This window comes from Pempheris klunzingeri, chromosome 23, assembly GCF_042242105.1.
Source record: "Pempheris klunzingeri isolate RE-2024b chromosome 23, fPemKlu1.hap1, whole genome shotgun sequence".
NCBI lineage: Eukaryota > Metazoa > Chordata > Actinopteri > Acropomatiformes > Pempheridae > Pempheris > Pempheris klunzingeri.
This window is the reverse complement of record NC_092034.1, coordinates 8,468,098-8,484,134: the sequence shown is the minus strand read 5'-3', so window position 1 is coordinate 8,484,134 and position 16,037 is coordinate 8,468,098. Positions and strand designations below refer to the sequence as shown.

General features: G+C 40.8%; 1 protein-coding gene across 1 annotated transcript; it reads left to right on the top strand.

Annotated features, from left to right (window-relative positions):
- Positions 1-569: 569 nt before the first annotated feature.
- On the top strand, positions 570-1,622 carry hmx4 (H6 family homeobox 4). Its single transcript, XM_070855024.1, has 2 exons — positions 570-783; positions 1,069-1,622. The coding sequence occupies exons 1-2, from the start codon at positions 570-572 to the stop codon at positions 1,620-1,622; spliced, it is 768 nt and encodes a 255-aa protein (XP_070711125.1).
- Positions 1,623-16,037: the final 14,415 nt, after the last annotated feature.

The window sequence follows — 16,037 nt, the reverse complement described above, 5'->3', positions numbered from 1 at the left end:
TGACACACAAAGGCACCAGAAGAAGATTTTTTTTTTTCTATTGAGGAGGTGAAACTATGGTTTTCGGCCTTTATGGCTCCTGAACCCATTTACAGCCCCTCTAATTCTCATGACCACAGGAGTTAGCGTTGTCTAGCTGTCATGTGAATGTGGCAGATCAACACTAGATCATTCTTTGACGTCTCATGACCCAGTTTAGGTATCAAGCACCCCCACAGTCAAGCCGACTCCAAGTTTGCGAACTCCAAGTCAAAGAGGAGGGGGGGGGGTTCAAAGAAACTCTGCAAAGGGCTTGAATTTGCTCAGTATGGTGGTCTATCAAGCGTGCACAGATGAATCGCGATGACAGAAAAGTGTTTAAAGCTACAATATGGCAGCCAGACGTTAATATGCATCCCGCCCTCATCTGCCCAACGACCTCACCAATCAAAAGCTGCTAAACCGCAGTCTTCCGGGTCGTTGAAGAACGTCGCACCGGCTTCTCTGCGCGCTAGTCGCAGTCGAGCAGCGATGGTGTTCGGAGCGTCCGGAGACGTCGGTGTTTCGGGAATCACGGAGGAGCGGATGAAATGCCGGGGAATATGAGCAAAGAGGATGCCCCGAGTCGGAGCGCTTCTTTGACGTTCACCATCGACAACATCCTCAACCTGAAGCAGCGGGACGGCGGAGACTTGGACGGGTCAGAGGAGCGGGGGGACAATGGATGGAAGAGTGGCTTCCAAGCGCGGTGTGATGAAGTGTGGGACGTCCGGAGGAAGCGTGACAGCGCATCAGAGGAGACAGGTAACCGGGAGTTTAAGAAAGAGTCTCTCCAAAGTACTTTAATCACAGTGATTGATAGGAGTGGTCCTGATAGGCTTGTTTAGAGGCACAGCGGTGCGTAAAGGTGGTGTAAAAACAGCAGGCTGATGCTGTTTGTTTAAAGGAATTGTAGAAAACGTAAGGAGCAGATCGCGGACCCTCCTTCAGGCAAATAAAATTCTTCCTCGCATGCGTTTGCACGCAGAAAAAGTGTATGTGTGAAACTGTGCCGCTGCATCAACGCACGTTTTGTCGCTTCATTCACAGCGCAAACGAAGCCCAGAATCCACCGCGCGGACCGCGGGGAAAACCCTCCGCCGCTGACCGCTGCCTCCTGTCCCGGGGCGCAAAGTGCGCACACCGCCGAGGATGAGTCCGAGCAGCAGCAGCAGCAGCAGCAGCAGGCCAACGGGGACTCTAAGAGCATGGTCAAGAAAAAAACGCGCACCATCTTCTCCAAGAGACAGATATTTCAGCTGGAGGCCACTTTTGACATGAAGAGGTACCTGAGCAGCTCGGAGAGAGCGTGCCTGGCCAGCTCCCTGCAGCTCACAGAGACGCAGGTGAAAATCTGGTTTCAGAACCGGCGCAACAAGCTCAAGAGACAGTTATCCACGGACGTGGAGGGGCCGCTGGCCGCCGAGCACCTCTCAGAGGCAGGGAAAAATGTGCAATTACCGACTTTTTACAAAGACAGCAGCCTGCTGGGTGGATGTTTGTTACCCATGCCTTTCCCTGTCGTGTACCCCACCGCTAACGCTGCGCCTTATATCTACTTCTCCAACACTGGCAAATATTTTGGCCTGTTTGATGCAGACTGAAGACTTTTCTCTGTTTGGGATGACGGTGTGTGACGGTTGGACATACAATCACAGCTCTCTCTGTTTTGGCTTTAGATGCCTCACTTCTTCTTTTTTTTTTTTTTGGTTTGTTTTACTTCATACAAATTCAACCAACTTTGATGACAACATATCAGCTAATCCATGACATGCATGTGCCACTTTTTGTCCTTCTCCAAATTGTTTTATATTATTATTTTTATTATTATTATTATGCGCATAGAACATTTTTAATAGAAACTTTATAGACGGAAAAAACGTGCATGCATTAAAAGTTCCTCTGAGCAGTTTTATTCCGGGCAGTAATGTCATCTGAATGAATGTACGTCAATGTTGTCCTTTGCAGTGATGCTGCAGCAACTTTGTAACATCGAAATAATATTTTTTTCTTTTCAACTTTTTAAAAATTAGTTTATGTGGAGCAGCACTTCATTTGTATTTATATTGCCTTATAATTATTGTTGTTATTAATATTATTAATGTTAATTAAACACATTTTCATCCACTCGACCTTTCATATGACAGACTCTTAAACTGTGAATACAGTTGGTATATTATGACAATGACGAATTTTTTGCAATAAAAAGTGTAATATTTACAATATTACCACAGTGTTTTGACTCCAGCTGAATTATATTCAGATAAAATACATTCTAACAAACCAGAATCCACATTTGACCACATTGTGTTACTTTGTTTTTTTTCTTTTAAATAAATCAAACAAAGTTTGTTATTTTAGGAAGCGTAGAAAATGTTATCACCACAGACAAAAACAAACTTCACGTTTAGCTTTGTCCTCTGCAGTGCTGGGGGGGAAATTACTGGTCTGAAAATTGGTCCCAGGTCACTTTATCTGTTTTATGAGGAACAAACAAAACACGTATTGTGAAATAATCCTGAAGCATTATTTCTAATTAAATGCAGAAAATTATTTCAAGCTAGATAGCTCACTTCCCCTTGTATGTATTTAGTTAGTTATCTACTTATTTTTTCCTTAATTTATTATTTAGTATTAGTGGTCATCATCATTATCATCGTCATCAGATGCTCTTACATGTGCACTGAAGTGTTAAATGTTTCTACACGGTGTGCTGAAACTTTACTGTTAGGTCCTTTTTTACCTGCATGTCTGATTTCTTTTGCACAAAAGAGCCTGAATTGTGTTTTAAAGAGTTTTTAAATGTCAAATCCTGCACAGTAGTAGTTTTGGATCATTTGTCCCTTCCAGCAGCATTTAGACATTTAAGTCTGAACTTTCTGCTCCATCTGTCAAAGGTTTCACCTTCACACTCTCTGTCGCAACATAACTTTGTTCACACTGATTTATTGGTCGAGGAAAACATTTTCTATTCTGAAATGTATTTCATTGGGGTTATGAATTATTAAAAAAAACTTTAAAGCTGCAAAAGACTTGACACAAACAAAAGTAACACAACTATAACAATAGAGCAAAACTTATTAACCTATTAATGTGAAATATAATTCTTAAATATTATACACAATCACATACAGTAAATACAGTTTGGATTGTTAGAGGAGTGGCAGCAGCCAGTGGGAAGTGAAAAATCCTGCATGCAAACAATAACGTTCACATCCACATGCACTGTAATGTTTACTGGTGACATAACTGCTACAGAACATCAGCATAAATAGTTTCATTTGAAACTAACATCTATAAAAGGACAGCAGAGGGAGGGTTTGGTGGTGGAAAAATAGAATAAAAACATAAATAATAATGTGCCCAGAAGTGATTCAATTTCTGACTGTCAATTAACAAAATGTAGTAAAAAAGTGAAACTCGACAACATCGTGTTTGTAATGTTCATACATTTAAACTGATTTAATGCACAACATTACATTTGCTTTAAGAACATCTACTCCTCTAAACTAACGTGACGCTAAATATAACTGTATATGTAATTAAGGTTTGGTTCTGCAGTTACTTTTTATGCTTTAAAAGAAAAAAACGTAAAGAGAAAGACGTGTGGCAGAAAATCTCCATTTATGAGGCATAAAAAGTTGATGAGTTATTGCTTTTAAGAGTATTTAAACAAAGGCGCAAAAAAATGATATAAAACACAGCAAGTTTCTTGAATTTTGCCCGAATAAGTTGTGATAACATATCATTACATAAAAGAAGGAAAGTGCTAAAGAGTGTGTCCATGTGCTTTGGCTATCTGAGAGGTCAGGCAGCTTGGAACGAAGTTTGGCTAACTGCTTGTAAACATATTTAACGTGAGGTTGAGCAAAAAAAATATTAGAATAAAAAAAAATAAATCTGTGAGCTTCTTTGTGAGTCTTCGATATTGCGGAAACCTCCAAAAAAAAGTTTGTTTAGTTACCTGAATCATGATTTAAAACAAAGAAATTACAAATTAGGCAAAAATGATTAATGACAGTCACTTCACTTATTAGTGACTTATTGTTATAGTTTACACATTTTTAGCTTTGTGTATGTATTGATGCATTTTCATACCCATGAGCCGAGACCATTTGAAAAAGCACCCCCAAGGACGCGGAGGGTAAAAGTTGCAGTTACCATGAGTCACAATGTCATGAGCATTTCCATCCATACCGTTGAGACTTCAGTATGACCAATAAGAAGCTCTAAGAACTGTAAATCTGCTCAAATCAGACAGCCATTATCAGTTTTTGTTCCAGGCCTGTGGGGGATGAACAGTCAGAGGCTCCCCACTATCTGTTTTTCTTTGCCGTTAGAGCGCCTGAGCGTACACGAGTGTCGCTGAGTAATGCATCTCTGCAGAAAGAGCTTGAGAAATAGGAGAAATGTGTATTTAGGTGGACTTGCATCAGTGCTTCTGGAGAGATTTTTCCTAAAGGGCCCAGCAAGCTGCACTTACACACCGTTTCCGGGTCACTTCCCCCTTCAGTGCTGGATTCTCTCGCTGCTGTCTCCCTGTCACAGCCATTCAAGGCCCCGTCACTGTTAACCTGTTCACTCAACCACTTAGTCTGCCTGCAAATCTGTTGTTTTCTCTACTAAATTCCTGTCTACCTTTGCAGTGCAGGTTGAGTTGAACTGTATCTCATTATTTTTCCACAAAAGACTGATGAGGGAAATGAGTTGCTGCTGCTCTGATGTCGAATTTAGAATCGGTTTTACGTCTAAAATGTAAAAATGAAGAGGACAGAAGGACACAACTGCTTAACAGTACTTTTGATCAATCACATATTGATATGCTGTTGATCTTAAAATTCTGAAATAAAAAAAAAATTATTATTTTCAAATCTAAAAACGGATAAGCTTTGAAGGAAAAAGTGTTTTAACAGCTCTGAGAGCAACATTGTGATTAAAATATCTAATTATCAGTATATTTATCAGCAGCTGTATTCTGATTTTTAATATATTTAGTATCATGGCATCAACTGTAAAACTTCTGCAGATCTTTTAATCCATTAACTTGCTACACAGTTGAAATGGATTTTAGCTTCTTTTTGTCCACAGACTGGCAGGAGCCCTTTGAAAATGTCAGTAATCCAACTCGGACAACTGCTGTGCTACTGCTCTGCTTTACCACCATTCACATGAACCCCATTTAGATTTAGAGTATTAATTACACTGAATAATTAAAAAGGTGTGAATTGTAATGAGTATAAGCAATTTACACCATCTGATTCCATTACAGTCAATTTAGGGAAGTAATAAAGTAGATTTTATGTTTTATATTTATATTAGTGTAAATTTTGAGATGTATTTAGAATCACGGGAATTATTGTTGACGTCATGTTTTACGTCTCTGGAAAGATTTTCACAGTACACTGAAACCTCGGAAAATGTAAGCTTTGGGAAAATATGCAGTATGTATTCATTATATGGTGCAGACCTGTTCGAAGTCACATCTAGGACAAAAATTCAGTCCAAGTTCATTATCAAACACATGACAAATTTAACACTCTGCTGAGAGTTTTATAGCTGTGATCTTAGCTCTGTGGGCATACACAATCAAAATTTGTACCTATAACCCTATCCTGCATGCTTAATTATTTAGGATCTTGCATATAAATTTGTATTAGTGCATAAACTCTAAAAGTACACTGAATGTGGGTTAGGGTATATATATTTTTTGAATGTTTCTGCCTGTAAACTCTGTTTTGCATGTTCCAGTTCACAGACAGAAAGCTTTGCCGACGTACAAACTTCCAACTTTTAAAAGTCCTCTCACAAGCCAACTAATAAAAATGATATACTAGGTCATGACTTTAGTTTTGGTCTTTAACCCTAAAACCAAATATTTACACCAAACTAATAATTGTGATTTTCTTTAGAAAAAAAAACTAATTGTGTGTTTTTGGGTCATAGATAATTCTGTTTATTACTGCAGATTAAGGTTAGGTTAACGATTGGCATCACACATTGAGCAGTTATGGTCAAAATTAGCCGAAGTCTGACATAGAATGAACATAAATCAATGTAAATGTCCTCACAATTGCAGCAGTGCAGGTTTGTGCGCAGAAGTGCCCGCTTGGCGTGTCTTGGAGTGTGTCTGAGATGGGGAGGCGGGGGGGAGTCGGGTCGGGTGGGGTTTACAGTCGCCAGACTTCCTGACTCTCCCGCTGTCGGACACTTGTGAGCGCAGCGTTGGCTCTTTGTGTCTCAGCACTCTGCTCTCCAACCACAAGGTTCAAGTGACCCCACCGGCTGCCTGCAGTCTGGCAACCACCCCCCCCCCACCTCTACAGCCTCATCTGTCAGAGGTGACGAAAAATCTATTAAAATCTCAAACTGATCAAAAAGACGCCCAAAGCCAAGACACCATATGCACTCATTTAGGGCTATCGATGACTGGCGAGCATTGTGGGGTAGTTTAATACATGCGATTGACTTCCTGCCAACAGTGGCAACAAAGACTGTTTTTCTACAACGAAATAGAGCTGCAAGTTTGGCACAATTATTACGGGCTGATGTGCACCTCAAGGCCATCCAGAGCTGTCAGCAAGTTTCTCCAGTTTGACCATCAGTAACCCACACAGCACATGGTTTCTATTCTGGGTTAAATGCATGAATGCTGAACGCTATTGTTTGAAATGATTGATCCCCGAATTGCAAGTGATAATGTGGTCCCACTGCATGATTGTGGTGGGAGTTTCTCTCATGCCATTAGCATGCAAATATGGAGACGTGACCCGACTGCTATGGCTTCATTTTACCACCAGTACTGTGTTTAAAGGCCCCTGTGAAGTCATTTCAAATCACGTCCAGAATGCAGAGAGTAAGCAGAAATGTTTACATTCATATTAGTACGACTTTGTAGTACGTGTACTACACTTGTGCTAGTTAAAGGACCATCCTGTCCTCGTCTCAAAGAAACTGACATGTTGTCATATCTCATTTTATCTCCTAAACACCCAATGAGAACTTTGATTGAGATTTCCACATCAATCATTCACCGCTGGCCTTGTTCATAACTAAACACGAACGTCTGAATAGTTGTCTAATAACCTTGATAAGCAGCCATTAATGGATGTTCACACTACTTGGCACTCTACACTGAGCTGAAACAGGCCTGTTTTGCCTTGAGCTTTCTTTGTGTATTCTCAGACGGGATTTATAATTACTACCAATTACTGTTGGAGCTGCCTGGAGCAAGGCTGGATGTGGAGCAGCCTCTAACTGAAGAGTGAGCTTAGTTTTCTAAACCTGATGCATCAGAACTGCACTGTGAGTGTAAAATACTACAGCTGGTTTTCTGAGGCTAATTCTGGCCGTGATATAATATTGTCAATGTAATTTTAAAATGAAGAGTGTTGCAGCCTCTACACGATGCCATTGGCCTGTCAAAGTACAATCCCTGTTGTAGAGGTGTGTCGGTGAATTCTTTGAATGTAATGAATCATCGGTGTCAATAACTTTTCGGTATTGCAGGTCGCCTCATTGATTCACTTCAGCTGCAATAAACAGTTTATTTTCTTTGTTCTTTGTTTCTTTGTTGGTTGCTGGAAATAAAGCTGCTATGATCAGTGAGAGTGAACCTAAATAGGCAAGTTGTGCTCCTAAAAAACCAAAACAATGAGCTGAAAGCTGTTGAAGGCTGAAGGTTAAGTTCATGCTTGCATTTGGAGGCGCTACTAGAACAGGTTTCCATGGTTTAATGTTCAGAAAATACATTATTTTGCAGCCTCTTTCCACACGCTCCACAGTGGGCGGGGACAGTTGACCAGCTGAAGGGCTGAACGAGGTCACATGTTCAACAGATCCCCTTATGACATCAGAGAGGGAGCCAAATTTAAACGGCATGTTTTCACACTCATTTACTGAAAGATGCAGCAGGTGAAAAACAAAAGGGGATGATCTTTTTCCATAGTTTTAGTGGTGTCTATGCACACAGGAGGCAAATACATATGTTGAAAAGACATTAAAACGTGCGTTTTGCATAAAACAGGGCCTTTAAAAAGCTCAGAAGAGCCGACAGGAATTACAGTCAGGTGACACTTCTTCGGGATCATCTCTACAAGCAGCTCTTTACACATTACAAGTCATTTGACTTGAAAAAAAGTAGTGTCCTACAGTGTCTTCACATTTGAGAACAAGCAGCTTGCATGGCCAAGCATAAACCTCTGGTCTACTGCTGGCTCATGACAGCTTGTATGATGATGCAGAATAAACAACATGCCACATATGACATGGAATCAAACCCATCGTGCTGTTTAGATGGTTTCACTTGACCCAATGATCCACCAGGAAATCCTGATGTCCTGATGTCTTACTCATCCAATGCAAACTTTCCAATTGTGTCACATAATCCTGCAGTGAAACCGAATTTCATTCTCAGTGGATTTTTGCCTCACAACAATTCAACTGGTGTTAGCTCACAACAAGCAGAAAAAGCAAAACAAAGCACGACTTGCCCCAAACCAAACGATTTCCCGCTTCTAAAAAAAAAAACTCAACAGAAGGTGAATTCATTTGTGGAGATGGAAAACATGACACATTAGACAACACCCAGAGGGATTTGTTGTACTGCCAGCACACTGTGAATATAAGCTTCATCACCTTCCAGTAAATATGAAGTCATAGTTATTAAGCCATTAATACAGGGCTTTTACAGTTAGCTCATCATTTTCTGCTGTTGTAAATGTTGATAAGAAAGAGAAAGCGTCATTCAGAAGAAACCAGTTACAACGTGACGATACAAAGTTCTCGTTATAAATGAATGTTATTATAACTGAAGCAAAAGATTTCTAACAATTATCAAAAGGCAAAAGTGTCCATGTGTCCAGTTTCCTCATCACATCCCTGAAAACTCTCTGCAGTGGTGCACACAGCCCTGTCTAAGAGGGTGGTTTGTTCAAAGGACTCAGTGACGCTGCACTTTACAACATAAACAACACCCCATTCATTATGACTCGTAACTTGATAGCGACCAGGGGGATCTGGACCCTCTCGCCAGGCTTTCAGAGGGCTTATTGATCCATTAATTTCGTCGACTTTAGTGGTCTGCAGTGACAGAGTGCCTCTGTAAATTGAATGGGGGCTGAGGGATTACAATGACCGTATCTGATGAAAAGGTCCTGCATGAGTGGCGACGACATAAATAAAGCCAAAGGTCATCCATCTTCCTCTCTCAGGAGCCGCTCCACTGTGTCAAGGAGTCTCACATCTCACCCCCCCAAAGGCCCCCTAGTGGCAAACATGCCGCAGAAGTGAGGCCAAATGTTAGCATGCTCTTCACACTTTGGAAATGCTGGACAGTGAGGAGGAAGCACTGGGAGGACCAAGGCTCCGGTGGGATACTAGTTTTGCATTTGTGTTTGTTTTTCTTGACCTCGTTTTAGTTTAATTTTTGCAAATATATCTTATTACTGTGAACCCAACGAATGTGGTACAACTGAGGCGACCACTGAGGATGCTGTATAGCTTCCAGTTTTGATGAAAAAAAAAAAAAGTATCTCACAACAAAGTCAATCTAGGAGCTGTTCTGGAGCTTTCAGTTGCATCACATGATCTTCATCAGCAGGTGGAGTTTTCTGAGCATCATAATGACTTTTCATTGAAAGTTTGCAATCTTAATTGAAAGTTAAGATTGCATGTGCTCGCGTGAAACATTTGCTTCACGTATGATGGAAACACACCTTTAGCTAATATGTCTAGAAATGGATAAATATCCAATGGTCACTTTTTTTAAATCAAACTTGACAAACACTATTTAATCCACTAATGTTTCATATAAATATATTATGTTAATATTTTGTAAACTACATTAGATACCTATCCCAACTTTATTTTGACTTTTAATGGGTTACAGTCTCAATAAGGCCCGACAAACCATGTATGATTTAAGCTGTTGTACTATATATATATAATATAGCTTTTAAATAAAACTTTCCTCATTTATTATTTTGTTTTAGTCATGTGAAATTATTTTTTTCTAAACCAAGACTGTTTCTCACTGTTGTAACAAAATAATATTGTATAAACAGGATATTAGTGCGACACATCACATCATGTTGTCAAGTGTCAGACTCGTCTCCTCAGTTTTTCCTGTAGTGGAAGGTCTGATGTGACTAATCGGACCAGCGTGACACTTGTCAGTAACAGATGTAGGTGAATGCTTGAAAAACAACGTCTCTGGGGATATAAAACAGATTGTGCCCTAGCTGTGTTTGCTGTGGTGTCCCTTTGTGTGTGGAAACAACAGGTCACTTCATAGTGGCCTCTGAGATGAAAAGCCCTGACCTTTGAGGGCACTGGTCTAGCCAACTTTGACCTACACGTCACCAGATCCAGGATCAGCTGCATCGCAGTACCACACAGCTGTGCACCAATCATGGGCAGCGTTAAGGCTGGCGGCGCCATTCACAGTGACACAAGTTATAAAAATCATTTAATGAGTAGAACGTGGAGGAACTTCACTGCCCGAGATGACAGACTCTGCCCGGCCTATCAAGCTGTCCCCGTCTTTAAGATCATCGTACACGGTCTGTTACAAAAGACACCGAAATCAATAGTACAAGTTGGAGGAAACAGATACTTGAGACTAATGGACACTGGGAATTGCAGCTGATGGGCGCAAAGGGCTGAAATTCATATTGATACGGACATCACAGGCCAGTGGGCTCCAAGGGAGCGAGAGGAGGTCACAGGTTGCTTTGACAGCCTACCCCCTCTTAATGGAAGCCTATCGACTGAATGGGGAAGAAGCTATTGTGCCTAACATGTAACAGGGAGGCACGGAGTCTGCATATGCCTGTGCTAGAATAAATGTGTCTGTATGGGCGCTTGTACGTGTGCACCTTTTACGTGTGTGAATGCAGACGTATCAGATTCGTAGCAGTCCTGGGGGATTCTCACTCTGATCAATATCTGGTTGTTAGTCGCTCAATAATACCTTTTTTTATGCCCAAGATGGTGTCCATGTTGAAATATGAAAATAACAATCTCGCTGTTTAATTGTGCTCCAATAACACACCATTTGAAAATGTTGCTCAGATTTTAACTTTAATGTTGTTTAATACGTTTCTCAGAATCATCTGCAGGCTCCAGTACAGTGAATGTCACAATATAGCTGCAAACTGTGCAGCTTTCCCCTTTTAAAATATGCTTTATTCAATAATCATTCAAAAATGTCAACATTTTGAGCTTGAATGTTCATTTTTGATCTTGGAAACTTTCTTGTAAAACCACCACTCATCTTTGACACTGAATCACAGTGATGTGTTGCTCATCTTAAGTAACTAAATATGCAACTTAAGCAGATGGTGTGCAATCAAAACAGCAGCTAGTAGTTATATAGCAATGTTGCAATAGAGTTATATTGCATCAATCAGTGTTCTAAAACCCAAATGTATTAGACCTTTTAAATCAGTGGTTCACAAGCTTTTTGGCCTGTGAAGTCACTGTTTGCACATGACTAGGAGTCATGAGCAGCTAAACCGTAAAGAGTGATTTTCTCCTCGAAACATCTGGTTATTTTATTTTAAAGAGAAGAAATCTAAAATAACCAAAATTCCAAAAGGAGAAAAGCCACTGTTTAGTGGCCACATTTAGTACAAGGGTAACCCAGAAATATGCTGAGTGAGAACCCTTTCTGCAGCCATTCAAGCCTCTATTCCTCCTCCATTGAATATACTGGATATCCCTATATGAACAGTCGGCGGTAAGGGCGCCTGAGATATGTAAATTAGTAAAACTTTGGCTTCAGTCTGCAGGAAATGACTACATTTGTGTCATCCTGTGATGTGCACGTAAACAAAGTGCTGACTCAATGTGAGACTGTAGTGTTAAAGTGACAGTGAATTGACAGCTGGTGTATTTCCTGCCGATTTACCCTCCTCTTCCAGGCAATTGGCGACAGGACGGTAACCTGACCCACATCTCTCACAACAAAAATAATAATAATCTGCGCTGTAACCATTTTGCTTCTTTCTGAATTGACGGCATGTGCTGCCAGCTCGCCTCTCCCCGAGGGCTGAGCAGCTGCGCATCACTCAGCTCATTCAGTGTGACAGCCTGAAATCACAAGTGCAACAGCCTAGTCATGGGAATTTATCATCGGTAAACACACATATCACTGAGCAATCAGCAGCTGAGTGGAATACGAGTGGAGCTGCAGTTGATGCAGTGAAAAGGACAACTACTCCCCAAATAGGGATCACTGGATTGTGGGCTAATAGCCTCAGTGGCAGCCTGCCAGGTAGATGCACCTGCGGCTCTTAAACAGGCAGTGTCTTCACCACAGTTAAACCATCACATATGGCGTCAGAGTATCAGGGGCACTATTAACTCACATCTGCTGAGAAACAACCTTTACACACAAAGCGGCTTGCATGAACCAACAGCTTAATCCATTCCTACAGTGCTCCATATCGACTGGCATCATGTTTATTGGAGAGGCAGAACAACCAGAGTTTGTGCTATAACCACAATCATTGGTTAAATGAATAAACAAAACTGTAGAAACACTTGGCCAAATCTCCTTTTTATTCTAAATTTCAACAGCATGGTTTGACCAATTGCTGCCATCTTGACAAATGCTGGAGCCAAAAAACTCCATCTGTGTCTAATAGCCTGAGAACTTGACCTTTAAAACAGCAAATTGTTTTTGTAATAAAGCAATTCAATAAGTTAATTCATCACAATGAGGCAATTACTAAGCTAGCAGCACACACACTCTCATGTCAACAAAACACATTTAGACATAAAATGATACAGCAGATAATAGTAAAGAGTATAAAAGTTAAAGTGTATAGTAACATGAGAGCTAGGTGCATGTGTCAGCAGCAGGAAGATCCCAATGTTCAGAGAGCCGCTCAAAATGTATCAAACAAATGGCCTCAAGTTTCCAAGCCGCCTGTTTCAACTGCGATAAATTCCAGTTTAGATGAGTGATTTGATACCTGCAACACAAGTATCCGTTACTACACACAAAGACCTAATCTGCCTTTACAGGCACTGACGGAAGAAACCCATCATTCCTTCTGTATTATTTAACTGGTGATGACAGAGGCTCATGCAGCAGCTCCCAAACCTTTCTGAATTACAGCATCCCTTCATGGGAATTTTCTTTCTTGCTCAGACACCATTTTGCATCTGAAAAACTTATGACAACTAGCAACTGTGAGCTGTGATGTCATTAGCTACATATTCAAAGATGGGATATGCAGATTATTTTTAGTGTCATTGGGCAAAAAAATCCATATTAACCTTTCAGCTCATAATTAAAGTGGTCTGAGAGAAAACTAGACTTTTGCACCTCCTTTTGGTACTATTCATGTGATAATCATGAAATCATGGTGATAGAACACTTTAGCCAATCACAGACCCTTTCAGAAAGACCACGTTCCTATTGGCTGTTGCATGTGTACATAACTTCCATCTAGGGTTCCTTTACGCGCACATGAAAGTCTCATTCAATGGCAGAAAGTCCTGCAGAAAATGTTGCTATTCCAGCATTAGCAACACCCAGTCGACACTGCAAAGCTACCCAAACAAAAAAAGACGGACTTATCAAAGAGAGAGGCTGACAATTAATGCAATAAAACACCACAAAGTTTATCTAAATGTGTGAGTGTTCACATAGTGTGAACATAGTTGCCATGAAAGTAGGCAATGACTGGCTGTGTTAAATGTTGGTAATAGTTTAGCCCTCTGCTAACTGTAGCCAAAGGCTTCGGCTAATTCCAGTTTATGTTAATGTAGGCAATGCAATAGCTCACATTAGAGCTTCCAATGACCATATATCATCTCAAACGGCTTTAGAGGTCCACACACTTACACAGAAAACACAGGAGGATATTCTCAAAGAATTGCCACCATACAGTGTGAAGGCACTGGGACCACGATTTTCCTGCATGTATGAAGTATATGAGGTGCTGCACATGTCCATGCTTGTCTAGTGGTAAGGGCAGAGAACTGCCTCCCCAAGCTTTAACACTGTTTTCAATAAGGTGTTTGATACTTCAGTTTGGGTATGTTTAAAAAAAGGTCATTAAATGTAGTCAGTGTAAATGCTGACTTGTTTTTAATGTGTTGAAATAGCAGTAAAAATGCATCAGCTGAACATCCTCAATCGAACACAAATGCGTCGCACTGTGTGGCAACAATTGTAACGTAATATAACATTTGACCGTTTTCAGATTTAAGTGAATGAATCAACAGTTTTCCCACTCCACTTGCACTCTGAGGCGGGTCTCTGAAGCAGCACTGGCCACATTGGAGCTAAACTGTGACACTGCCTCGGTGCCAGAGCTCTGACCCGTTCACCAGCTCTTTGGCCCTCGCTGGAATCCCAAGAGAAACACAATTTGTGACAGTCCAGCTATTTCTGTTTGAAGCACTCATCTGAAACAAATCCGATGGCTCTGAGTGATATGCAGATACAGATGGTGCAACACAGCTAACTGTTCCGTTAATTACTGCACGATGGACACTCAGCTACCATGCCTTGAGCAGAAAGCAATCTCTAGAAAAATGCCAACAGATCAGGATGTCAGCTGATATTTTAAGCAGAAAATAATAAAGAACTTCTACATCTATCTTATATATCTGCCAATGAAAGCTTGAAGATGCTCTGCCCGGTATATTTCAGCTGACAAATGGATCCAGCATGACAGCAGCCTGGGGTTGAACTCTCATCAACATCATGATCTGACACTCAAAAGACTCACACAACCTGTCATCTGCCATCCGAGCTGCCATTAACACGGCTGTCGACATGACTCATCAGCTCAGATGAATGATGTGCTGCAAAGGTCACAATTCACAGCCACTTCAGACTGTCAACAAATGTCTGCATCAGTTCAGCTGTATGTCAGAAAACACTGAATTTCATGTGCTTTCTTTAAAACATTACGAGGATAAAAGAAAGTATTTGCCAATAACAGAATTACATGCCAAAGTCAAAGAAGCATTAGAGTAGGAATTTAATACTGCCCTAACATGTAGCGTCATTTTTGTTTCATCCAGGCACAAAAAGAACGGATAATAGCATGTCGAAATAAATGAAGCTAGTGTGGCTAAAGGTTTAGTTCACATCCCCAGTAACTACTCAGTTCAGTGACATGTCTAAACAGAGCAGAGCCAAAGCATCACAGATAAACACCCACCCCACTCCGAGTTGAGATAAGCAGCAGAGTCGGAGATATGCTCTAATAAGGGTCAAACTCCGAGAACATTGGATCCTACATTTCCCATAATGCCACCAAATGGCATCTTTTTGTTAGACCTCCTGCATGTATTTCAAACTCTGTACGTCCAATTTGTTACGCAGAAATTCTTTCAAACATTTGTCTCCAAGCCTGAAGGTATGGTCATGTTACATTTACGCTCAACAAAATTTACCCACACTTGGCTCTTAAAAAGGACGTAATAAACATTGATCAGAATGATCGCACACTGTAAACGGCGTATGAGAGCAACACTTCAATTTGTAGTCTGGTAGTGTGATAATGTACTAAACATAGTTATAAGAGACACTAGAATAATAACTTCTCCATTTCCAAACACCATGTGTCAGTGTCTCTATTGGCCTATGACTTTACCAGAGCTATTTTCTTAGTTAAAAGTTCCTCCAAAAGCAAAAAAAGATATAGGATGCTTTTCATTATGCTAACTTATGCTTACTCCCCTTCTCACTTACCATGACCCGGAAATCGTTCTGCCTCTGCCATCATCCTCTGAAAGCACGTCAAGGAGACAAGGAGAGATGGCGCTCGTGGAGGAGCTTAGAGTGAGGAAGCACACGTGTGTCCTTCAGTCCTCACGTTCCCCTCTCACATACAGGCTGGGAGGACATAAGATGCAACACCAGGATCTTAGCAAGGGAAGCGAGGAGACAGCATAATGTTAGCATAATGAAAAGCACCAATACTGTTTTCACAGGCTTAGTAGCACTCATCGTGACAGGTAAACTGATCTTTAAGCATGAAAACAGTGCAGCA